General features: G+C 43.0%; 1 protein-coding gene across 1 annotated transcript in view; it reads left to right on the top strand.

Annotated features, from left to right (window-relative positions):
* LOC128891819 (zinc finger protein 423) overlaps nt 1-26,961 on the top strand; it is an 83,689-nt gene that overhangs the window by 18,759 nt on the left and 37,969 nt on the right. The window contains exon 4 of the mRNA XM_054151649.1: nt 12,529-12,600. Within this exon, the coding sequence (XP_054007624.1) occupies nt 12,529-12,600 (72 nt within the window). The remainder of the gene's footprint in view (nt 1-12,528; nt 12,601-26,961) is intronic.

The following is a 26,961-nucleotide window of genomic DNA, read 5'->3' as shown; positions in this document are numbered from 1 at the left end:
TCTCTCTCTCTCTCTCTCTCTCTCTCTCTCTCTCTCTCTCTCTCTCTCCCTCTCCCTCTCCCTCCCTCTCTCGCTCGCTCTATCCCTCTATATCCCAGCTCTTCTGATCCCCTCGTTCCGCGGCACATGCACAGGGGATTGGCGAACGTGCACGTACGTACGTACGTGCGCACACGTGTCTCGTCGATACGCGAGTTACATGTGCTCGCGCGTGTCGCAGATGCACCTGTGCTGCGCGCGTTGCCAGCGATGGGCTCGGAACCCTTCGAATCACTTCCAGCTGTAGATAGCCACGAGAAATTATAATCTCCTTTAACACGTTTCCCTGCCACCGAACTTTGCGCGTCTTGGCTATGGAGAAACTTTCAGCGTTGAAAAGACGCTATTGGGAAACATTGCGAGGGATGAGAGCCAGGTGGAGATATTTTTGGCGATGGAAGAGGATTTTTATGGGGTAACAAAGGAGAGAATAGCGGTATTAGAAGGTGTCAGGTTTTATTAGAAGTAGAGATGACAAAGGGGAAGTGAAGAAGAGAAATTTTATTGTATGACACAGCTATGACAAAGTATACATATAGAGTAATCAATTGAACTAATTTTTGCTAGAGTTAATATATATTGTGTAGACACGAAGTGTATTTCTTCGCGGAATTTATATTATAATACGACCGATACCTTGTCTACGTTACTATAATTTCAAAGTTTGCTTGAAACTGGATAGAGAGAAGAGTACACGCCACTTTCATCTGAAGTAGAGAGAGGAATTCAAAGTCAGACTGATAGCTTCCCCGCGCATCGTCCAATTCTACCGATATATGAAGCAGATCGATTCTACCGACTTGCACAATGTAGAAATTCATTCAATCATGTACCTATCTATTCCTGTCTACTTGGATTCTCTGTACAGCTAGTGATGGGGTCAAACTAATGACATAGTGAATGATACAGATACGTATCAATTTCCAAGCATATTATAGATGTGTCAAACAGCTATCGAAACGCATGGTCATTGTTATTAATAACTGAAGTGCCAAGTATGCAGCATCGTGACCTCAACAAGATAATGATACAGCTAGTGTACTATTATCATTGTGGATTATTGGAACCGATTAAAAAAGAACATAGATCACTAATGGTTCAGTATTCAATATTAAAGACTGCACCACCGCAAATAAACAAAATTGAGAATATAATTTTAGGAGCATCATTTTAATAACGTCGTGACCGCTATATCTGTTCTACTAAAAATCATGTGTTAGATAAAAAAAGGCACACGAAGGAAACCAACAGTTAAACGCTATTCATCGAGCAGGTGAATCTCATATGTTCGATTATTTGAGTGCACAGAAATTCGTCAAGTGGTCGCAGTCGCGGTATGTACCGTGCTAATTTTATCCAGGTATCGATTCGAACAAAGCTCCACGAGCCAGATTCTTAATGACCAGTTGTTAAAGCCGCGCTCAGGATTCAATGACGCGGAAAGGCTGGCATAAAGAAGCATTCGGCATTCTAACGGCTCTGTAAGTACGGTCATCGCGCCCTAGACGTTCGGGGAACGGCGCATAGAGTAATCCGCGAGTTGAAGGAATCCACGAGGATGCTTCTGTATCACGTATAAAAGTTTCGCAACGGTAGAACACTTCTACTTCCGTAAACTATGAACTTTCACGCATGCGAAGTCGTACGTGTATCACAAGTGCGTAGAATCGCGTATTCGCGCAGTGTGGCACGATCTCGCCTCACAATGTGTCTCGTGGACATTACAAATTGTACCTAGGAGATTATACAATCGTAGAATTGCATTCGCAGATTGGCACACCTCCGCGATTGTATCTGCGAGGATTGATTGGCGTAGAATGCCATTCATGAGCAGACATACACCTGGTGCCAAGGTGTTTTAGAGATAGTCTATTTTATAATAATAGAAATTTATGATTGATGATACATACACATTCATAAATGTACCAAAGGTATCTATACGTATAGATCACGTATAGATATACCTCTAATAAAATTTAAAATTCAATATTATATATTGCACTTGTATCGTATGAATATCGCATTTTAAATTTCACTAGAATTATATTTATATATATGCTCCACACATTTGATAAATTCATAATTGAATTTCTATTATTATAAAAGAGAGATGATATAAATTCATTCTTATTAAATACTTGATTAATATCGAAACGATTACCGCGACTCCAGTCCTCAGATCGTGCACTAAATTAACCCACGACAAAACCATCGCAAACAATCCTACATCCCTCAACGTCACTCGGCTCGATCACCATAAACCGTGTATCGATAATCGCGACCACGACTTCCTGGCCACACGGTAGAGCCACGTTCTTGTCCATTGTTCGCGTACATTTGGCAAAGCGTTGGCAACGAACGCGCTCGCGCATACGATCCCCCGCGTAAATACGCGTGTGTTCGCCCGTGAAATACGCGTGCGTTGCAATGGATACATCCAATGTGCGCGCCGTACCAACCCCCTCCCACCTCCCACCGTTGCATTCCTAAATCAACCCTCGCGCGTTATTCGACCGGGTACGCGCGGAAAAATGCTTGGCGCAAAAATTGCATGGTTTTTTAATCTTCGTGGTTGAACGTAATTATTTTCTTCATCGTCAGAGCCGCGGCGCTCCGCAACGGATTGCGCGTGCTCGTAATTACGTCCTTACGCGCAGAATGTGATACTCCCTTTTGCTAAACCTCTCCGTCCGCTTCCCGACCACCCCTTTCCCTAGGCTGATTGTGTAATTTGTAACTTTTTTAATTTCGTGTCGATGCGCGGCCGTATCCGAAAGCTGCGGAAACACCGGCGTTTCCGTTGGAACGGCGCGATGGACGGCACGGGTCAGGCGGCTTTAAGTAGCTTTTTTTCTTTTTAAAGGGTTGAAGTTTATCGACTGGCCCGCATAGCTCGACAAGTTTCGACGCGAAAGGTAAATGGAGGACGGATATATAGGTCGAGGGGTGGGTTTTCGGGTCGAAATTCTTCGACGGCGAATTGTTGCTGCTTTTTGGAGATTACTCTTTTAGGGACGATACCTTTAGGGCAACTCTTTGTATTCTATGTGGAATTATTCGAATATTGTTAATAATTACTGAAAGGAAATTGGTGGATGTAATTAAATTTTGGAGCTGTTACACACGCCCCTTGAGAAGTTTGTGATTTTTGTAGCCTCCACGAGTTTATTGGAATATCGTTAATATTTATTCGAAGTTAGTGAAATCAAGTGTTATCATTTGCAATATCTGACGGGAATCTTTCGTTTCGTCATCGTTTCTGACCGGTATATCCATACGCGAAATATTTCTCGTCGATGCCGGGCATTAATGTTAAATTGGTTGTTTGATCTCTGATTTCTAACACAGGCCCGATTTCTCTGGTGCACGCGTGCGTTCCATTGGATATACGAGTCGGTGGGCAACACGCGGGGAAAATGTGTGATACGGTCTCGAGCGACTAGACCTTCCCGTTCCGTCATTATAAACTCGCTCTCTCGGCACCGCTATTCCCCGCTCATATCTAATACGATTGTACTCGCAGTGGTAAACTCGCGCAGTTGCGACTGCAACTGCAACCGGATGGAGCGTTCGCGGTTCTGAAGGCATCACGGATGTACGCCAGATTAGTGTTTACACGCGGCGCATCTATTTAGGGAATGATGGAAGTCACATCCGAGCTTTTACAACTTGTTCGAATTCAATACTCCGGATGGGAAAACTGGAAACAGTTGCGAGGAAAATAAGGATTAGGTGATATTTGATATGCTTTCAATTTTAGATCTACATGTAGATTCAGATCAGTAAATTATTTCATCAGAAGAGCGGGTTGTAAAGGGAATAGATGAGGAAGGAAACGTTTAGGTTCGCCGAGCAAATTTTTTGGGGGAAATGTATGTTTGGGAATCAAAATTAGATTCTTTATGTAATTAAGAAATAAGATACTTGTATTTGAGAAAATCAAATTTGAATTTTATCGTGCTATCGATTACGACTTGGCTGTCTTGTCTGACCATTGCTCGTTATTTCTACTTGTGCTGAAAAGTAACGATGGACGTAATGTCTATTTCAAATAGCCATCACCAATTAGATGGCACCAAGATCGATGAAAAACAGATAATACTATATCATTGTTAATGTTAACCAACAGCAGTGCAAGTAGAAATAACGAATAATCAGATATATTAGCCCAGTCATCGTCGATCACAAATATGTTCCAAGAATGTCATAGAAGCTTCGTACGAACAAATTTTATTTCATATTTTGTACATATTTTTTACGAAAGAAATCATTCTATATTTAGCTACGTAACATGAAATTTGGTGTAAGCTATTACGCCATGTGTATAAACATGGACAGTAATGACGTAACATTTTACATTAATAGTACGTACTATCTTCAAATACAAAAACAGATGAAAATACTTTCATACCACCATCGATAATTTAATAGTAAATCATAGCAGACCCTAACGCAAGTAGAAATGTCGAGTAATAGTCAGACACGTTAGCCAACTCATACTTATTCGCGCTTCAAGAATTTCCAACATTGGTTTTCTCGAAAACAAAAGTTCCAATTAAAAGCGTTTCATTTTATATTCTCAAGTACCTTTTTTCACGATGAATTACGCTGTGGTTGCCAGTACTACAGTTTACGTGACATCCTGTATTTTCAACAAACACTTAAGGGTGTCTTCTCGTCTAGAGCACTAAACAAGTTTTTTCATTAATCTTCAGCTGCACATCTACTAACATGTACTTCAAGAAGACATGTAGTTTTTTAATGTATAGAAACATGAATTTATCCAAGATTCGAATTTCAAAAGAAATCAACATTTTTTAACTTGTAAACACAAGTTTTTTCTCAAAAAAATTCAAATTTCATTCAAACGTTGCTACAGAGGTCTCGTATGCCGCTATTAGCACCTTTATTTTTGTATGTTTCTCTCACCAACTACGATCAGTTAAATTACAATTTTAAGAACGTATGCTTGAGTGACCACGAGTGATTCTACTTTTTATCTAAAATTATCTGGAGAACCCTGATACCATTAAAAAAGAGAGAGAGAGAGAGAGAGAGAGAGAGAAAATACGAAAAGCACGAGTAACCTCCAAGAACTGGTCGACGCGAAACTCGAACGAAATTCAACCGTCAACCCGAGGCCAGTTCGAACATACATACGATTACGAATCTCAAGAGTCGACAGTTCTTTGAGAGATAACCAAAGGGGACGATATAGAATATCACCTGTTATTCGCGACGCAAACGAATGAGAAAGCCTCGAGGAAGTTTCCGAGGCTCGCTAATAACTCCAGGGCGTCGGTGCTCGTTGTCGAGGCGCTTTAGTCTCCGCGGTAAAACTTGGTAACTCGAGGAGATAAAGGTAGCACGAGTCAGTGTCCCGAGGCCATACTAACGATCCTCCTCCTAGATCGCGCTCGTATCTCTCGGTCTCATCTTCTGGCTCGGAGATCTCTCGTCGTCTCCCAGCTACCAGCCAAGTCAGCGAAGCTTTGTCAGCCTCCTTTGAAAATTGTCCTGCCCCCGTTCTCGCGTTTTTCTTGCCGATCGGAGGCGAAAATACGCGAACGTCGGCCATGCTCGGCTCCTTTCCACGCGAAAATTGTTGAATTCCATCCGTAATTTCCGGCCATTAATATCCAAGAGAATAGAGTTCTCTTGAAGGAAACGCCGTTCAATTTCCACTAATCCCTTTTTCTTGATTGTCTGGCTATGAAACTTGGCTACGGTGCGCGCTTCTCGCTCTGTACGAGAGCTTGTTGAGCAATTGTTCGCGCACGGCTTCTCAGTTCCCGGAGGGTTGTAATCTGTTGTTGTTGGGTATTTTTGCGAGAGGATAAACCACTCTTAATTACCTCGTCATCGAGGCTACGGCGCCAAGTATCGCGAAAGACTCGAAAGGGTTTCCCCAGCAGTCCTCCCAGTCCCGCGGAACGACGTTGCAGCCCAAGGAGAGAAAGATTAGCATAAAGTTAGCACGACAGTCGATACCTATATGTTCGCACGAAAGTTAAGTTGGCTGCCGGCTCTCCAGTCCCCAGATACTCTGTCCTGAGAGCACCGTCACATTTCGATACGGGGCTTGATACCGTATTCCAGGACATCATCCACCGACGAAATACAATTTCTTCCGTCCGTGACTCTAACGAACTTGAACGTATGCCGCGATATTCGACGTTATATTCGAGGCGCCCTATATCGACGCTCGCAGCCCTCGGCTCCCGGGAAACCCTTTTGTCGTGCTGGGCGTCCCGTAACGGCGGACCAAGCCCAAAACATGCAAATTACTTGTGTCAAGAGAAATCGAAAAGTCCATTACCATTCCGCAATCTGGGGGTTTCGGTTTCGAGATGTGTACAGTTAATATTCAGGGGTCCCCACTTCCGCGCTGATTGAATCCCAGGCGATCGTATAAATCTTGCGAATTCTGTGACGTGGCGCAAAGCTTTGAATAGGAATGGCTATATAAACGTTAGAATTCATCGCTATAAAGTAAGAATTTTTAGTAACCTACACATTTTCACGAAACAGTTTTCGATACACCTCCAGAGTTACCTACATATAATCGACATATTCCATGTGGATTAAAAATAACAACGATACTGTATGCATCGTAGAATAATAACAATGTGCTCTTAAAATCTAACAAAAGCAAAATCTCCACAGCGATCAAGTTATTCTGCATTCGGTTGATAAAAGGATACGGTTTAATTTCACCCAAACGGACCATACATCGTTAAATTGGTGGTTCAATTGGATACCGAAAAAAGGGAGAAAAACACCCTCGAACAACACGGACGGAGGGTTGGAATTTATGCGTGACACCTCAGAACAGTAACAACCCTTTCGTTAGAGTCTACGTCAGAAGGCATGGTTGGTGTAATAATTTCGAGATCGCAGTCACGCTAATTCCTGGACTAATTGGCTACGTCAGGGTGATGGAGAGCGGGACGGGGGTGAGCTTACGGTCTCGTGGCGTCATGTTTACGATACGCAGGTGTGTGCGTCGCTTTATGGTTCATCTCGCGTCGTGAACTATGGCCTCGATCGATACCAGCGATACCGCTCGACCATCAGTAATTTTGGGAGATTAATCCCGTTTTGCCACTGCGACGAACATCCAAAAGCAGCGATAACTATTATTTTCACATCGGTAAGTGATACCTTCTCGCGGGTGTTGCGGTACGTAGACACGCGAAACGAGGAATAAAAATTACTTATTCTACGTGATTCGGAATCTTTACTTTCTGTAAAAGACAGAAAGCGTTCGTCCGAAAGTGAACGTAAAGGTGTTTGAACAATTATACGACTGGTACGTTAAGTGTTACAGTCCAGTTACACGACATCGCACCCTCGCAAATAAAACTCCCTCGTTCACTCTTTCACTCACTCACTCGGTCAAGCGTTATTCCGCGACTGCACACCGGACACCCGGTAGAGTGTCATCGGCACATGCCGCTGTTAAGGGCAGACCTGTCTCAAGGGAGCACCGCAAACAATAGCAATAGCCTAGCCAAAGCCACCCTTCGAGGCAGCCTTCGGCGCTCTACGACGATGTCCTGCGCCAGTATCCTTCGACCTTCCCACCCTAACGCCCACGGTGGAAGGAGGCCAACCAAGGGAGAACGCGAACGGCAGAAAAAGAGGAAGTATACCTTCGGGAAAAGTTTAATTTCTTTCTGAGAAAGATGGCTGTTCCTTGTACTTCGCCGTTGCACAAGGATCCAACCCCCTCTCCGTTCCACTCCCGTGTGCGTACACCCATACACGGTTAGCCACGTGTCTACACTTGAACGTACCTATCAGTGGGCACACGGACACGGCCGGGTTTCGCAGGAATTAATTTGGCCGGATGTCCCTGCTGGGACGTCTCCTCGCAGGCCTCGAATCGTTTGCAAGACGACTTTTCGGAACGTATGATACCGTCCTCCCCCAAAAATGTCGAATTCCATTTCCCTGTGATCACCTCGAATACCAGGTGAATCGAGTGAGCAATGAAAAGGACCGAGACGTGTCTTAACGTCGTCAGAGAGTTGCGATATGCGTTCAGGGTACGTGAGATAAGGATTCTTGTGGGGCTGAATAATGTCTACGAGTCTTTGTGGTATTTAAGGAAGAAATATAAAAGGGAAACCAAGTATTTTCATTTTCTATGCGATATATAGAATTATATATGCGGAAATACATACGAATTTTTCAATATATCAATTTTCGTAAGAATGGAGAACATTTGAAAAGAAAGTTTCATTTTTAACACAGAATTGACAGACAATAATATTTGCAACAAGAAATGTTCTTAATTTACCATAAAATCTTTACGTACGTCCATTATATACATCACGTAGAAAATTAAAGTATCCAGCATTTTTGATTCAGGTCAATTATTTTATTATTATTCAATATACGTACAATAAACCCCAGCAAACAGATTTACTACGTTGGCTTAATTGTAAAAAAAAAAAAAAATGTTGAATGCAGCTACGATTTTCACGCGTCCAAGGTGTGGTTTCTCTCCTTAATTGGGAGTAAGCAACGATTAAAATTAGATTTGCACGGGGTTTCGCGCGATTTCGCAACACGTCGTTGCGGTTTCCCGTATCGATTTCGGATTTAAAGTATCGAGATACGTTTTCGGCGTTTCCCTCCTCCGGTTTTTTTTTCGCGGTTGGCTTTTATCCGGAACAGAAATATTTGCGAACGAAGTTTGCCCCTCCCCCGCCTCCCGCGATTGGCGAAATCGCGGCAATAAATATTAAACAGTGTATAAATTTCTTATGGAAGCTTGCATTAATTCCGACTGTAGGTCGAATTGGATTTCGGACAAGTTCTACGTTGATCTCGATTTCGTGGATTCGGGGGATGAAAACCGCGCTTTTGTATCGAACGAATCGGGGAATCGAACGCGCTACGCTCGATCATGGAAGTTATATTTATATATATTTATATATATATATATATTACGAATTAAATTGAAACGGTTCGATTTAGGTCTCCCCTACGAATGACAATGCAAAGTTTTGAACTAATATCTTAATCTCCTCACGGATGAATATTTCCATCGAGGTGAAAACAATATTTCTATGAATATAATTATATATATAATAATATATTAATTCACATTAGCGTAAAAATTCGTCTAAATATAAACGAACACATTTCAGACTACAAAATAAAAGCTTTACTTAAATAAAACATTTTTTTTAACAAAGTTCAAATACGATGGAATATATCTAATTTTTATATCTCGTATGGAAGTACACACGACTACAATTAAATCGACTAAAAAATAAAATTCCACAGGCCCTCTTGGGATACTCTTCGGTCTGAATGTTATTAAGTGGCGGAGCTGATCTAATTTTTCCGTGTCGAAACTATGATACAATAGAAAACCCCCTTAAACTCGAATTATTAAAGGCGCGAGTGTCGCGATGATTAAACAAGGTGACTCATTGTCAGTTATTAGTCCTTCCGGAGGCCTATGATTATTTCGAATGGAATATTTTACTAATGACTCCCGGCAGCAAGGCTGGTTCGAGCGATTTCAAGCTCTTTCAACACCATCACGTAATTGATTTCCACGTGGCCAGACGCAAACGACCAATGGTTATATTTTCCGTGTAATTAATTTGTTCGTTAACTTATTAGCTTCCCGCTGAACGAACGTTTCGAATCGCGTTAACCTCCGCGTCCTCGCACCTAAATGAATATTATTCTTTCGTCGATATTCTTTCGTAATATTTTTTTCGACCAAATATTACGAAATTTCTTCAAATATATCCTCGCAAAACGTACGCTAACTACTAAATTAGTTTCCTTTGCTATATGTAACTTATAAAATCGTATCAGAATATTGAAATTCGTTAATTATCATTTTATACACTCTTTTTATTTCGACGGATCTATTTCTTTTATTTTTCGAATGTATTTTTATTTTTATCGAGTGCAACATTTTAAATTATGGTTCAAACATGTACACGTTGTATACAATCCCCATGAATTTCGATCTCGTTTCCCATATATTCGGTGGACCGTGGCAACGGCACGTTTATGAAAGAAATACCAGACGACGTAGCATTGCGCGCGAGCGGCAGCCGAATCCAATTTGGGTCGAATGAGAACCAGCAGGATGAGAGCCGCTGCAGTGTTCCCGCGGGACCACTGGGAGCAGTGGGAAGCCTCTGTGCCCGTGCTGGGGCTATACCCGGCTACACCACGGAAGGGGGGGACTCCCCAAGGAGGTAATTACCCTCCCTACGTTCGCCCAGCCACCCACAAGCCATCGCAACTTCAACTCCTGCCGGAGTTACATGCTAATACAAAACCAAAACCGGTTCCCAACAGCTTCGAGTGCCGTCGAAATTCATACATACATATATACGCATTCACCGGCGAGAATCGTAATGACGTCGAGGACCTGAAGAGTCCTGAACCCTTCGCGGCCGTAGCAAGCACGAGCCGAATCGTCAATGGGGATCCCGATGCGTCCCCGCAACGGAATTTCCCGTTCGTTATATTTTCTTTAATTCGACAATTAGGGAAAGGAATCGCTTTCCCTACTTTATTTTATTCTTTTCCTTACATATTTATGGAAGAGTAATTGTCTGGTACCTGTTCCGCGGTGGTCGTTGGAAAACTGACGATTGGAAGAGTTGATTTTGGCTTTTGTGGGGATTTCGATCGGCTGTTTACAGGGTTTAGGGGAACACCAGACTTGGTTTTGCCGATTGCGAGGGGAGTGGTGGTGGTCTTTTGGGGGAGAAATGTGACAGTGATTGCGTTACGTGCGTATTGAGCTGGAAGCGTTTTTGGAAGGGTTGTCCTAATCTATGTATCAATTTCATTTTATTTGCAACAAATTTTCACGTCCATGTACTACTTCTTTACTAATCTGTCTATTTATCGATACAAAATGAGAACTGAACCGCATTCCTGCACACCGACTTCAAAGCACATAAATTCTAAATATTTCATACATTTATTCCTGTCGTTCAAACGAAATAATTGCACGAAGGAACCCGGACAAAATTTCAGATTTCAAAGGCTCGATTGTTCCACGTCCAGCGGCCGCCGGTCTCGTCATAACGTAACGGGAAATTTATAATGCCAGGATGTGGGGGAATTTGTTTTTTTTTTTATTTCTTTTTTTTTTTTTCGGGTCCTCGTTCACGCAGTATATTTCGGTACCAACGAGAAACTGATTACCAACAGTGTCCCAAGCGCGGCCTTGGAACTCCCAAAAGTCATACTCGTAAAAAAAGACTATTGTACACGGCGGACTTCCGGGTTATTTATACGAGTTATCTCTTCTCTGAAACCACGAACTGCGCGGCTGCAATGTTCTCGGCCGGTGACTTATGAGCGATGATAATTCCGGCAGCTTGAGTACCGCGGCTTTTCGCAGCCGGTTGCTTACCGCCGTAACTCGCTGCCTGGCTCCTTCAGCCGTCTTATCAATGAATTATTAACGCGTTTGGATAAACAATTAACTCGCGAGAAAGCCCTCGCGGAAGTTACGGATGCGACCACTTGCCGCGAGACTTTTTCTTCTCGAGATCTTGGGAATCGCGTTACTTTTTTCGTGGAAAGGCCGTTATGAGAGTAGAAATGTATCGGTTAATCGGTGATGACGAAGATTGACGATCGCGAGAATAGTACTCCACGTTGAATAAATAAAAGGTGATCTCGTCAATTGAATAGGTCCCGTGACTAAATTGATTCTCATCCAAGTGGATTAAAAGAAAGACGAATACAATTCTTCCTGGTAAAGTACAGTCGAATCACCACCCAGGGCCATCGTTCACTCGGGGCATGATCGATACTCATGAAGCAGAAAAACACACCGATCACCTATACCGGGGGGGCAGGGGGGGAGGGGGAGGGGGATTGCGGTTGTTTCGCACAAGTTACGCTTAAAGTTGCGCATACGTCCGGTGGGAAATTTGAATTTTGGTCAGTGTTCCTCGATGGTGGCCCAAGGTGGTTCGGTCTCCTATGCGCAGGAATGGGCTATGGGAGCCAATATCGCCGGGGTATGGCTCCCGTGGGATTACCTCAGCTCTTTTCCACCCTTTCTCGTATTATACACGTTCGTGTAGCAAAGGGGTCGTGTGCGTTGGCCCGCTTACCGTAGGCCGCGTATCCGAGCCCCCGTTCTGCTCGATCGCCCGAAATCCCATGAAATTTCAATGTTGACCCCTATTAGGGGAGGGGAGGGGGGGGGGCCGGGGCGCTTGAAATTACGATGGTGGATTTCTGGGGAGGGCTGATAAAGACGTTCGCGATCGACGCGTTTTCGAAAATCAAACGAATCGAGGCTACGTAACATTGAATTCGTTCGATGAATCTTCTTGTGATTCAGGTCGACCATTTATTTTTTAATTAGTAGACTGATGGATTAATGTGCAAGAAATACAAGAAACATTTAGAAATATTTACTTCTCGCTAAAAATGTCGTTACATCGAAAAGTGACAGTGCAAATTTCGTTGCAGAGTACCTCCAAGACGGCAGGCCATCGTCCGTTCATGGGCCAGACCTGGAGAACCAGAACAGCCTCGACAGCGGTGAGTGTTGATGCATTCCGTTATGTTTCATTCCTCTCTTTGCGCGTCGCGGATTATGGCTCGATCGGCCGTCCATGAAAGGGCGACCTCAAAGAGCCCGAGACCGGGATTCTTAAGTAGTCCCGTGACCCATAAAAATCTCGTAGGATCCCAACGAGATCCTAACAAGTAGCGAAGCTCGGGCGATAAAGAGGGTTGTCTCCCTTTCTGTTACTCGTTCTCGTTGCTTGGCTCCGAGAAGATTCAGGGTTGAATTTTTTAGACGAGCATCACCTTCGAGGGGAACGGACGCGGTGGAAATTTGAACGCAGTTGGGAGACTCGAGTGGGTGCTAGGACGATTCCACTAAGCCTCTAACAATGTTTTATTCGAATAAAGGGAGGAGGCATGATCCTACAGTAACTAACAAGGAAAGTTAGGCGGCCGTTACACGACCAAAAATTTACATTTTTGCGGAAATAAAATATATAGAATATCAATACTAAAATACACGTGTACGCTGTTTAAAAGATAAGGCGTATTTTCATTTAAATCTCGATTCTTTATCTGTATCAGCGAAAATATGAACTTGCACGAGCATCCACTTTATTTATTTATTTCCGCAAGAATTCCAATTTTTCCACGTATATCACTTCTCTTTTAGGAAATTTAAAAAAATTCATTAGAACACTACCCGACAAGCTTCAAAAATTAGAAAGCTTCACCAAAAGACATTCCACGCCAATTTTGACGCTTCGTCGTGCCCCGAAACGCGTTCCTATTAATTTTAATCGCGCAATTGGATGTATCGAGGCAACCTTTTATCAAGTTTAAGGTTTTCAGCGTACTCGGGGGACACTTTCAGAATTTACTGCATATTCGGTTTCTACGAGCGTGCGTTTCCACGAACTCGACACACGCTTATGTAATTCGATTACCGGGGAGGTAACAGAGGACCGAGTTCGGTTTGACTCGGTTTTACTCGACCAATCCTCCAAAGTCCATTACTAGATACAGGAATATTGTCACAGACACAATTAACCATTTCATTTGATTGATCTAGGACAGCGGTTCGAAAATGGGAGATGCACGCATTTCGTGGGGTGCTCATCCAATACCAGTTCAAGCTTACACTTATTTGAAAAATTGATATAAAGGAGGATCCATTCAAAGAATTGTTTTTTTTATAAGAAATGTGTAAGCTCGAATCGATAATGGAAAGTGGAAAATTTAAATGAATTTTTGAAGAGTTTGTAGTTCGATCTTCATTCGTAGGTAAAACGCAAATAAAAATGTTTAGTGTTCAGTTTTTATAGCTCACGAGAAGACACATATTCGATGGACTAAAAACAAATGTGGAATATACAAAGTAAACTATTTTTTTTGAAAGAAAAATGGACGTACATCATGCCGTTTACAAATCGTAAAGAAATTTAACATATAAATAATTAAAATATAATATAATTATATTTTAATTTTTACAACGAAATTATAAGAAAATTCTGTCGAGGAAACGTGCAGGTGCCCACTAATTAGTTAACCTGCTAAATGAATTCCCAGACGATCTCCTGTATCTCGACTCTACAGTAAACCAGACTTATCCGCGAGTCGTGCGCGTTTCTTGAGAGCATGATCGATATTGCGCCCTCGCCGTCGACGTACGAGTTCCCGCGGAATTGTGATGCGGCCGCGTTGATTCGATTACCGTTTAGTAACACAGAGATTCGGCTTTAGTTGGAGGATAGAGGAAGTTGAAGCTGGGTCTCCGGTCCGTGAATAAGACCGTGAGTGGGTTGGTTTGGCCGGCGGCTAGCCAGCTAGTTAACGTACTCCTGGGAAGACATAAATGTGTCCCTTTAGTGGCAGCTTCCGTTCTGCGTATGCCCGGCGAAGGGCTCGCCGATTCGGCCACCCTTTGCTCGCTCAACATTCTCGAGCGACGTTAAACGCCTCCGCGTAATTAGAGGATTTTTACGTCTCTGGGCGATTGCTCTCTTTAACTTCGTAGGTTAAGGAACGGGTGGGGGTAATTAAGCAGCGACTCGAGCCTCTTAACCCTTCTTTGTGTGAATCTTGTTTTATCTGCCATAGAAGAAAATATTTTGGTGGTCCGAGTTAATTTGTACTTAAATAAAAGAATAAGTGATTGCACTTTCGTACATATATAAGTAGCTACAGAGTACGGGTTTAGCAATCCCGAGGTACCCGAGCTATAATAGGGCCAGTGGGTCCCAAACAGATATACATATTGTAGGAGTTTAAACGAAAAATAAGGCACGGGGATTCGCGAAGCCACGATCCTCGGATCCACAGTCGACCGCTTTACCTACGCGACCAATCCCGTATCCTACGTTTCGTGTTCTTATTTGACTCCTTATTGTTGGGTATGGGAGGCGCGGACACTACAATATTATATAAAGTAGGCGATCATGGATAGTTTTAACTTACTACCGAACGATATTTTATAAATTATTTAACTTTTATCCTTCATTACGTGGTAATGGAAACAGGAAATATATCATGGTTAAATCATCTGTAAATAAATTGTTTCGATCGGATGTATCCTAGCCAGAACGATCATTCGACGGTATAGTTGTATCAAATTGGAAATAACAATCACGCTCCGGGTGGTAACAATAAACGATGATATTTAATTGTGAACGGAATCCGCGCGACTTTAATTAATACAAACAAGGCTGGTTTTATCGATTTTGCTCGCCGCTGTGGATAAATCAATGTTTAATTATAAGGGTAGTCAGCTAACTTAATTAAGAGTAGCAAATATATAAATGTCGCCAGTGGCTTGCCGCAAATTAAGCCGAAACTAGAACGTCGCGAGGTTTTCTTTTGAACTCTGGAATTAACTCGAGTAGATCCATCTCGCTAAGAAGAAATTCTCGCTGGAAGTGGCATCAACCATTAGAGACCGGCCAGATTTAATGGGATCCTCGTACGCGTGGAGGCAGTTCGTATTTAGGGATACACAGGTTGTGCTTGTCGGGCCGTGCTAACCCTTAATTAATCCTTCAAGTTCTCCGACCGTCTCCTCTCTTCGTTTCTTGCATTATCTTCGTCCGGTGAGATAGTACTTTGGTTTGCGTCTTGCAAGAATTCCATTGGACTTTGCAGTCGGATTCGCGCGTGTCTTTGCTCGAAAGACGACCAAGTACCGAGTGAGTGTAAAAGCGATCATGGTTTGTTGGAATGGTGATTCTGGTTAGGTTATTAATACCTGCTTGCACTGTTACTGCTCTCACCATTGTTCCTACCGCTGTTACAATCACTATGACCGTTGTCATCGTAATTGCTACTGTTTAGTACATTTATCATTGTTAATGTCATTGATGGTATCGTTACATCTACTTTGGCTAGGGTCAATCTATTATTTTAATACTACGTCAGGCAAATTCGAAGTTCTCTCCCTCCACTTGTTATCGAAATTAAAGAATCGATTCGGCGAGGTTCGGGAAATGGTCCGATGGAAGGCCATCGCGATTCAACATCGGTCCCGACGGACTTTCTCGGATTCACGAGGATCCCAATCTCTTAGGCGGGTCGCATATTTTTGGTCTCAGTCAGTCACTCGATCCTAATCCCCCTCCTACCCCTCCGCCTCGTCTCTCACTCTCTCTTTTTTTCTCTCTCTCTCTTTATACCCAGGAGACCCATTGCAACTTTAAGCGGCTCGCATTACGAGCGTTCGGCTCGCCTCTGGCGGATTCGGGGATCGCTCGAAGCTGTTCCCTTCTTTCTGCTCTTAATTTAGCCGCCCCTACGAGACTGGCCGGCTCCGTGGCGCTTGTTGTCCCTCAAGCCACCCTTGGAATTCATTTCGGTTGTTTATCCGTAACCGTGGAACGAGACGATCCTACGCGATCGACGGATTAAGCCGCCGTTCGCGACTCGAGCGTTTCGTTTGCGAAGCGACAAAGGGTTGGCGACTCGTGATTAATCGCGCTCGGACGTCTTTCGCTGCCTGTGGGTTGGGACGCGCGTAACGCGACCACGGATCCCGTTCCGTTCTCCTGTTTTCGGCACGTAATTGGGGCGCTTGTCAGACGCAATTACGTGTTATGATTATATGGGAGATTTATAATTTTTTTTTTTTTTTTTTTTTTTTGTTTGTTGAATTGAGCTACTTTTTGGGGGACGTCTTGGATTAACTGTTTTGGGGCCACTTTTAACATTATGTGGAAGTATGATAGCAGAGTGTAACGGTAATTGGGAAAACGATATAATGGGAATCATGGAACGTGTGTAGTCGCGAGTGGATTTAGTTTTGTTTTATCTTCTGACATCTAGGTTGCTTTAGTACTATTATCACGATTACTGCTACAGTTATCAATACTACTATCACTGCTATTCGATAGCTTGTTTGTAAGTGGAACAATGTTGGTTGCCCTGTGTGTTGAAACGTCCCTAGTTTGCATTCAAGTCTGACGTAGGACAGAATTCCGTCAGCCACGTGTTGAGACAAGACTAGTTGAGCATCTTCTCTGATTAGCTAAGCCCTAACAGCCTCGGTGGACACGTTGAAAATTTAACTCGGGTCCGTCTTTGGACACCGAGAAGCCTCCCCGTTGGTCATTAATTATTCGCAACGAACTAAGCCTCCTTCCTAAAGTACACTGCCGCTCAGGACAGAACACCCGCTATTTTTTATAGGAACTTCAATTCATTCAACAGAATTCATTTCTACACCCAATACATTTCAAGTTTTCGTAAGTGTGTCGACACACCTCCCCCTTGATAATTTTACCCTATTTTTCGTTAATCACACGGCCATGTCAAAAATGAATTTTCTCCCGAAACCTAGGCTCGGAAGCGATTTGTAGAACGAGCAGAGTATAATGAGTCCGTCAGGCTAAAAATTCTAAAGCCTCCTTCTGGACTACCCTTTATTTTCTTTTGCAGGCCGCGTGTCCCACTTGGCGCGTTCCGAAAATTTCCGGTGGCGTTCGTGTCGGTGATTTCAATCGCGACTCCTTCCGATTTATCCCCGTCGATTTCGCCTAATTGACGTTAAGTGAAAACGATGTCAATCGCGCGTGCAAACTGGCATCGATCGGTTCGGAAAACAGCGACGAAAAAGAAAGGACAAATGGCAGCCGGGGGTGGAGCGAAAGCGAGAGGGATGATACGCGACGTGGTCCATTCACTATAGATTCCACTATGGGCGAATTCTTATTAAACCAATACTTTGCATATACTTTTACCAGGGTGGTATAATTAACATGGATTTAAATTTTGGTACAGTTTAATGGCACCAGGGGGATGGTCTTTTAGGATGCGACACATTTTTTGAGAGTTAGTGACAGATTGAAAAAGCATTGAAAATTTTGTTTCAAGTGGAAAGGGATATTCATATATTCAGTCATAACTTTTTGTAATATGCAAAAATTAAACGATGCAGTATCGAGAGGGTTTGGTGCAATAATCGTGGTTTCTCCGTATTTTCAAAAAACCTACTCCATGGAAATTTGTCCATAATGTCCTGTCTTGTAGCCTATACAGTGTAACTCGAGCGAGGGCGACGAGAACAGCGCGCGCGATAAAGATCAGCGTGAAAATGACAGAGGCGAAGGTAAACAAAGAATCGTAGGGAAGAGAAGCTGTGCTCGGGCCGAAATTATTTTGTCCCGGATCGAATTTCGTGTCCAGGGGCTAACGGGTGAAGTCAACGGTAATTAGAGAGGACGGACGTGGACACGGACGAGCACTTTAAATGTCCGCCAGACGTCGTCCTGCTGGTTTAATTCGCTTATTATTTAATAAAGTTCTGACACCGTTGGCTGGACCGACGTCACGAGCCTTATCTACGCAATTTTGGGCATATTTGGCGAGCGATCCGCACTATTTTTGGTATTTTTCAGTAATTTTGTCCATCGACGAAGCGAGAGGATCACTTGAACCGTGACCTTTTCGCATAGCATGTACAATTCGCGGCAAATAAAGCTTTTTGGTGTCTCAGTCTGCAGAATGTACTGTTAGATCGTAGAGAATTGCACCGAGTCGTTTTAGAACAGTTTTGATATTAATTAAATAAGACTTGCAATGCCATTATAATGTAACTAGTCAAAAATCAATACTGATCTCAATTTACTATCGTTTACTCTCTTAGCTTTTGGTATTTCAGACTTTTTCGTTTAATCGATCCATTTCTACGATATAATTTTTAGTAATGTTAGAAAAACTTTGAAATTTCCAGTATTTACCAAGCGGTACAAACACGTTACGAGGGTCTTCTGGCAATTCTCTTATTTACCGACCGCCGGTGTAATCGAGTTTGCTGGTAGTTCGCTCGTTTTCCGCTGCGCTGCACTCCATCGATAATAATTCTATCTTACATTCGAAATTTAAATTTTCCTTCGTAATAGTTTAACAAAGTTATGACTAGAACATACACTAAATCTACTATCGTATTACTGTTTCTAATATCATTATCACTATTTGTACTCCTTTTTCTATTGCTATTAGTGAGTACGAAAATATTAATACTTTTGCGTCAACTTGTACTACTACTTGTAATACAATTTCTATTACTGTTATTGCACTACAATTCAATTTCTATTAGTACCATTCCTACTACCATTAATTTCTTTAAACAATACTGCTTCTACTGCAACAACTATCACCACATATTACTCCTTCCACTATCGCTGTACTACTTCAACTAGTACTCTCAAATTAGTTTCCACTGGCTAAGAATTAACGAACGAGGAAATTACTGTTATCCCCTCCGTTCAAAGAAAGATGGGCATTTCGTATTCTACCGACGTCCACACTTAACAAATTAGCATCCACGCAAAGGCATCGCCGTCTTCCGGTAGGTACGGAGCTCCCGCTTTCACAGCTTCCGCCCCCGGTGCTAATAAAATAATAAATACATGTCGCGGGGGCCATGGATGGGGAACGACGGCGTTTCGCACCTGCGAGGTGTCTCTTCCTTCTTCTTCTCGCACCTTCTACATGCTACACGTCTCCCCAACCCTCTGCAGGGCCGTACCACCGCCTTTACACCCCCTTACAATGCCTTGGCGTACATTACATACAACACGGTTATTTCTCCAGGGAGTTTTCTCGCGTGAATTCCGCGAGTGCACGCACACTCGCACCCACCGCGCTTATTTACGCGAACAGAAAAGCCACGCTCGGAGAGTTCGGTGAGAATTTTCACTGGCAGCCCTTTTCTGCCCTCCCTTTCCACGAATTTTGCTGGTTACGGGAGGGGAATTTTCGAGGAAATCGCAATTTATTCGAGGGTTCCTTAGGTCTCGGTTTGGTCTTGTCATTTTCTGTAAGATGATATTTTCTACAAATTTTAAGATTAAAGAAGATTAAAGCAAATTAAAAATGTTCGAAAATCGCATTTTTTTTTTGTTAAGCCGAGTCTGTAATTGTTTTATCATCTGTTGTCAGTTCTTCAACCAGCACTTGAAAAAAGAACTATCGCTCTAAACAGACACACCCTGATATATACGTCCTTCGCAGCGAAAAGGGTTAATCCAGCGACCCAGTAGGTTAAATCCGTACGTCGACTGGTATTTTCGGCCGTTTCGTCAGCGTGCGCGCAAATTGTTCAATTCCACATCCCCCCTCGAGTTGACATCGACAGGACAAGCCCGCGTGTGTCGGTGTACCAGTTGCCGCGGCTTCTTGCGCGATGGGGGCGTTGTACTTCGCCATCCCCTTTCTCTCATGGCACCCGCGGGAATTTAGGCGAAAACTTTCGCCGGGCCGGCCGGAGGCGAGAAATTCTTACGGCGCCGGAAACTTTCCGCTCGGGCGACGTACTTTACCGTCCTGGCGATTTCGCGTTATCGCCCACACTCGCCGTCTTCGAGCGGCCTGGTTATCGTTACACCCTTGGAGGAACCCGCGGGCCCAGTGAACCCAGAAGTCGCTGTCGAGGAATCGTTAGCTGAGGATCGAATCTTTGGTCGATGTCGATTCGATGCGGAACGGACAATTAACGACGAGATTTTAATTGAACGATGGTAACGATACATTGGTTAGTTGGAGTACTTTTAATTAATAACCTTGCAGCCGATTCTCGCGTTGTTTCTTACGAGTGACTCGGTCGGTCGCGTTCCTTGCAACAAAGTGCAGTGGCTATATTTCGATATACAACAAAAGAAAGGCGGGTGAGTAATCGAATGTAAATGGGTCAACAGCTCGACGCGGCATCGCAGCCGAGACGCGCGCGAGTTCGAAACGCCGTTCATTAAGCGTTTGGGCCGCTTTCCAATTCGAGATAGGATGAGAAAAGCCCGGCTATTGTGAGTCAACCGACTCGAACGATCGTCGCGCGCCTTTTGCGACGCGAAATTGGCATTATCGAGAATCCTTTTCGTTTGGTTGTCAAAAAAACGCCTTCTTGGAAGGTTGACGCATAGTTTACTTCCATTTATAATTCTTTGAGGTCTGAATTTTCTTGGTAGCTTGTTAATACGACTGGATTAACTCTTGTGTTCGGCGAGATTTTTTTTAGAATAAATTAACGTCACATGTGTACAATGTGTATATAATGTGACGTGTAAAAGAGAAAGAAAGTATGTAAATATGTCTCGCGAAGAACGGTAGAAAAGTTTCCCCAAGCCGGGATGTTTTAAGTGGTTAAATCTAACTTTCGCGAGTCCATGACGCGTTCTACACACGCCCGTAGCGATTGCGACAAGGTAACAGTATCCGCGCAGCAGCTCGGTTACGAATGCAAATGGGCTGAATTAATCCTGGCGAGGCTGAGTGCTCGGTAATCATCATTACCCGGGATTATTGTTTTCCTGGGGCGCCGGGGTGCGTCGAGTCTCTGAAATTTCGTGGGCGAACGATAATACATGGCGAGCTGGGCGACTTCCGCGAAACCATTACGCCATTTCATGCTTTACAGGCTCTTCCAGACATCTCGATCATTGTTCAACAATTTTCAAATTCTGTACACGCCGCGGTATAATACCGTACCTACACGGTACACATTGTCAATACTGTAAACAGTATGTTATTAAAATACACCAGGACTCTATTTCAAGGCGATTTTCCAGATTCTTGTGTTTAGATTCTTGTTATTACGTGTAAATTCTCTCGAGCACCTCATTAACAAATCCTTTTAAGGTTCTTTAAGGACACTTTAAGGTTCGTGATAATAATTATTGATTTTACATTTGAACAACTAGAGAATGTGCAACCTTAAATTATTCCTGATAGCAAGCTCTTACAATAAACCACTTTAACAAAATATTGTATATATCGAGCCCAGGCCAGAGGTTTACCGGTCCGGCAGTTCGCGAAATTACCGCGGAATCGGCTCAGGGATCGGTTTAAAGCGCACTAGGATCTATTTCGCAGCGTTATGCTAAACGCGAGGGCGATTTCTCTTCGGATCTCGTATGTCACGCATGTTAAGCACACCACCTTCTGCATTCGTATCTCGTACAGATACGAATGAGCGAACCTTGCCCCAGTTTTCTGGTCCAACCGTACGAATAGCGGGACGAAACGCACCGAGTTTAGCGAAAGGTGACGCTTCTTTTTTCGCGTACGCGTACGAAATATAGATGACAGGTTATAACCTTTCGACACCTAGTGCTTTGATTCAACAAAATAGAAGGTACATATTTTCATTTGAACTTCAATTATAAGTGATTGAATACAAAGGCATAGAATTAACTTTTACACCTAATATAAAGTTTGGTACATACTTACACTTTGGTATAAACGTTGGCACTTTTCAATTTTACAACAAAATTCTCGCGTCAAGTATAGCATCCTAGATGTCCCACAGAACAGATTTGAAATGGAGAGTTTCAAGTAGCCAACTCTTTTCTTTTGTGATCTTTGAGGATCACAGTTGGCTCCTTTCGCAGCTCGAGCCAGGCGAACGAACTAGAATTCTTAATTTCGGCCCGGCGTCATTGAAGGCGGCTCGCGTCATCCTCTGCAGGGCCAGAGACGCATGTCGCGGCAAGTGAAATACAAAACGGAGCCGTGGAGAGACAGTACGGACGTACGTACCGCGTACAGGAATCTCCTGTGCGATAAAATCTGCCGACCTACACCTCGACTCCTTCAGAGAAGGACGCCGCATACGCCGCGGCCACGAAACCCACGGACCTCGACGATCCTTGATATTGAAACGAATAGATACGCGAGGCAGAAGCGGCTGCTCCTGATTGCCAGTCTCGATCGAAGATAAACGCGCCAGATAAGAAATTATATTTGCAATCGAGAGACTCGGGGACCACAGACTGATTTAAGGGTTACGTTCAACTCTTGGTGGAGTTTTATCAAACTTTGGAAGTGAGAAATAGGAGGAGGAAAAATGTTTGTTGAGGAGTCGAAGAGTCGAAGAGTCGAAGGGTTGAAGGGCTGAAGGGCTGAAGAGTTGAGGAGTTAAAGAGTCGGAGAATCTTGGAATCGAGGAGTCGATAAATCGAGGAGTTGAGGAGTCGAAGACGAGATTATGCATCGCTGAGAGTTGCAATAATCCGTAATGTTTTTCTCGAGAGTTCAGAAAGTTTAGCAACCGAATGTCTCGCGGGTTAGACGAAAAATGCCAGACCGCGACGGGAACGTGTCCGTTACAGCAGCAACGACGATTTCAAATTAAAATTCCACGGAGTTAATACCCGGTGTATTGCCAAGCGTTTAAGCAGCGAGTCGTATAGGTGCAATATAACTCTCGCGTACTCTGCATAAGCGTTTGGCATATCCCTTTACTGTTATCGCGAAAGAAACCGCAAATCTCGCCTCAACGGCAATCCTTTCTTTCCGCGAAGAGAATTGCAGACTGTGGGACAATGTCCTCCTCCCTTCCCCGTTGGCGAACGCACTTCCGTACGATTACACCGTCGTGCAATTTTTCATTCGACAGTTTTCTCCTGACGCGTCGTGACTCGATACGTTTCATCCTCAGCAACGTTTGCATTAGACGGAAATTCTGTTGGAATTCGTAAAAACGACGAAAGTTAAACGAATCAGTGGTACTTGTTTTGTTTTCTGGAGAATAAATTCTTAGAGAGAATTAGGCTTTATTTTGAAGAAAAATTGTTATAGCTTTATTTAAGTTACTCTAGAATAACGAGCAAGTTTTTATTCGGATAAAATGTTAAATCAGGTTGTTTAGTAGACTTTTGATGGCATTGAAATAAATCGGAGGTATTCTGGAATAATGGATCATTTTTTGTTGGAATAAATTGACGAATAAAAGTAGGACGCTCTTCTTTCACGCGTCGCTCGACGAATAGATGCTCTCTTTCAACACGTTGCCAAAGTGGTATGCAATACGCTCTTCTGTTTGGCAACGTGTTGGAAAAGAGCACCCGTTTGGCGAGCAACGTGTTGGAGAAACAGTGGTAGCGTTTATTGGTTCGTTTGTGACGACAATGAATTCTTACTCGAACGAATCTGGTCCCGAGTAACTCCACAAATTGATTTCATAATTTTTCTATTTTTGTTCCTCCACTTGTGACGTGCATTATGACATTTACCCTAGAATCTCTTCAATCAAACAGTTCCGACAGTACGAATTCTACTTTTTACGAATAATTGGTAGACAATCATTTATTCTTCATCCATTGCACGAAAATCTTCACATAAGAGTTTCGCCCATCCCCGTCTACTTCGATAGTTTCGTTTTAAGTGGTGACCGGGGTGGACCCCGTCGATGTCCACCAAAGCGTCGCGCGAAGAATGGCAGGCACCCATTCGATCACCAAGGGGACGATAGACGCTAGACAGAGCGTGGCAGCCGCAGGAATGCCACGTGTATAACCTTTGTCACGTGGGCTACTGTGGGAGCTGCCTTGAAGCGTAACGTGGGGTATAAATAAAGCCGTGTCCAATTAGTATTTGGGCACCGGTACGGTCAGATAAAATCTTCGCATTCGGCGATCACGAGAACGGATCACCTTCCAACGTCGTCCACGCAGAGACGTTGGGTCCTCGTGGATCTATTACGAGCGGTGACTCTTCGCATTCTCCTGCACTTTGACGCTCCATGACCATTTTTCTCATCGAGCCGCAACCTTCCACGGACCTCTAGAACCTTAGGTCGATGGTTTCATTAACAGCTCGATCTTTGCTCTTATTTTTTTGTTCTACTGTGTAGCTGGAGTTGGATGCATTCTCAACGCTTCCTTAGGCCACGTTTAATGGGATTTTTGGTTTTCTGTTCAATAGAGTCACTTCCGTGACTGTTTAAGGACGCGATAGTATTATAGACTTGACTTCTTTCCTTTGGCTCCTAAAATAAACTTACCATTTATTTATAAAACCCTAGGGTACAGGATTAATTTCTACACGCAAAATGCTTCGCGATTTCCTGGAGTTTCCCGAGTTTCCTTCCAAGAGGTCCTTAAGTAAGATTCCGGGTGAAAGCAACGCGCAGCAACGCAATCCCGTAACGCGAATGTCAATTAAGTGTAAGCGTTTCTCTGCGGTTGACGCGTGGGCACACGAGTCGATTACAACGATGCACGCCAGATGCACGTGTGCATATCGCCAGGATGCGCCAGGCCAGTTGCGACGAACCATCCCGGCTCCTTTTTTTTTACCGACTCGTCTTCGGTCTTCCCGTCGCGACGGCGAAAAGGCAAATTGCTTCGATCCTTGTCTAAACTGCCCCTCAAACCGCAATCGCTTAAGACCGGGACAATTAAACGGCTCGCGCCACGAGATTTACTCTCCCGAGAGGTGCTCGCCTACTGTTGCAAATCCGCAGGACAAGACCAGGGATGCGTTGATTTCTAAGTGCGATTCGCGAGTAGATACTGGCTAACTTTTGCTAGGTTACATGGGAACTGTTTGGAAAATAATGGGGAGCTGATTTCTGGCACAACCTGTAGATGGTGTTTTAACTCTCTACTTTTACATTTTTTTATTTGAATTTACTTAATTTCTTTCTTGTAGGATGACTAAAACGTGGAAGAGCGAACACGTTTGTTTGCAAGCAATAAATAGGACGCGAGAGGAATGGAAAAAATATTTGCATGTATATTGCCGCATGGTTGTGTAATTATCCGCTCGTAAACCACTAACGGACACCTTGTAACAGAGAAAAGAGGATGCACACGTTATTTAAAGTCTGAAGACGTACTGTTTGGTGCTAGCTCTTCCTCTTTGAGTCTTCCTCCAATTTCATTTCGTTCTCGACATATTTGTTAAATGTATTAAACGCTGTCTTAGTTAAAAAAAGAAAAGAATAGAACTAAGAGGTATCCAAACTATCAAATTCGATCAAATCAAGTACTTCACAGTTTTGCAAATTAATTACTTCTCGTAAACCAGCGATAGCTATCTATAGAAATGAAAAGTCTAACGACAGGTTTGTGGAATAATTAATTTCCTCAATACTGATTGTAATTGGACTGAATTACGAATTCCTAAATGTTCTTTCGACTTTCGAAAACAAAAAGTGCCGTAGTAAACTTTGTCTATATTGCTCAGACATGAAAGTAATCTATGTTTTTCGAATGCTTGCTTGTCATTTTCCTCGATCAAAATAAAACTAATTTTCCGAAATACGTCCCCGGTATGATTCATATCGATAGTTTGGCGAGCCAGAGGAAAAGAGCTTTCACGCTTTATGTCTGCAACTTCTCCCATTTCATTTTTCTATGTTTCCGTGGTTCGTTTTATTTTCCGTTCGATCATCCTTTTTCCCCCGTTTCTGTTTTTCTGCTTCTCCTTTTCTGTTACTCCTGTCGACGGGCCGAGCTCTCTCGAAGGCAACCGCGGCTCTCGACTAGATGTCGTGGATCGTAATCGAAAGAGTAGATGATGGATAAGGGCTCCAACTTGGAATAAGGACAATAAAACTGGAGAAAGAATACCGTCTATCCCTCAAGCTCGTCGCGAAACGAAATCGATAGATTACTTCTCTAACTGGCACTGATAGAAATAGATATATCGGAAAACTAATTTTTATAGAAACACGCTTAGGAGACTAACGGTCTAAGAGGGTTTTTCATTTTTAATGAAATTATTTTATTTATATACGTTAAATATTAGTAAATATCTATGCGAAACAAAGTAATTCAAAAAAAAAAATTTTCTTATAATATTCTATCGACGACTACATATCTACGACTACATAATTTAACTATCATCAGAAATTAATATCTAGTTGGTCCAAACAATAGATATTAAAATATAGACAAATTTTTCAAAATTATTATGTTCTATGAATACTTACTCTGAACGGTAATTGTTATTAATATTTAATTGAAGAGTGAATGTTACTGTATGCATTCCGAATATTGAATTACGCCAGAGACATTAATATTGTATTCGTTCAAACAGTGGATACTAAAATATAGAGCTAATGATTAATGTCTCTAATGAATACTTACTTTGAACCGCGATTTTCGTTAAACGATTCTTTTG

This window comes from Hylaeus anthracinus, unplaced genomic scaffold (genome assembly GCF_026225885.1).
Source record: "Hylaeus anthracinus isolate JK02 unplaced genomic scaffold, UHH_iyHylAnth1.0_haploid 12002, whole genome shotgun sequence".
Lineage (NCBI taxonomy): Eukaryota > Metazoa > Arthropoda > Insecta > Hymenoptera > Colletidae > Hylaeus > Hylaeus anthracinus.
The sequence above is the reverse complement of the archived record's forward strand: the minus strand, read 5'-3'. Positions and strand labels throughout refer to the sequence as shown.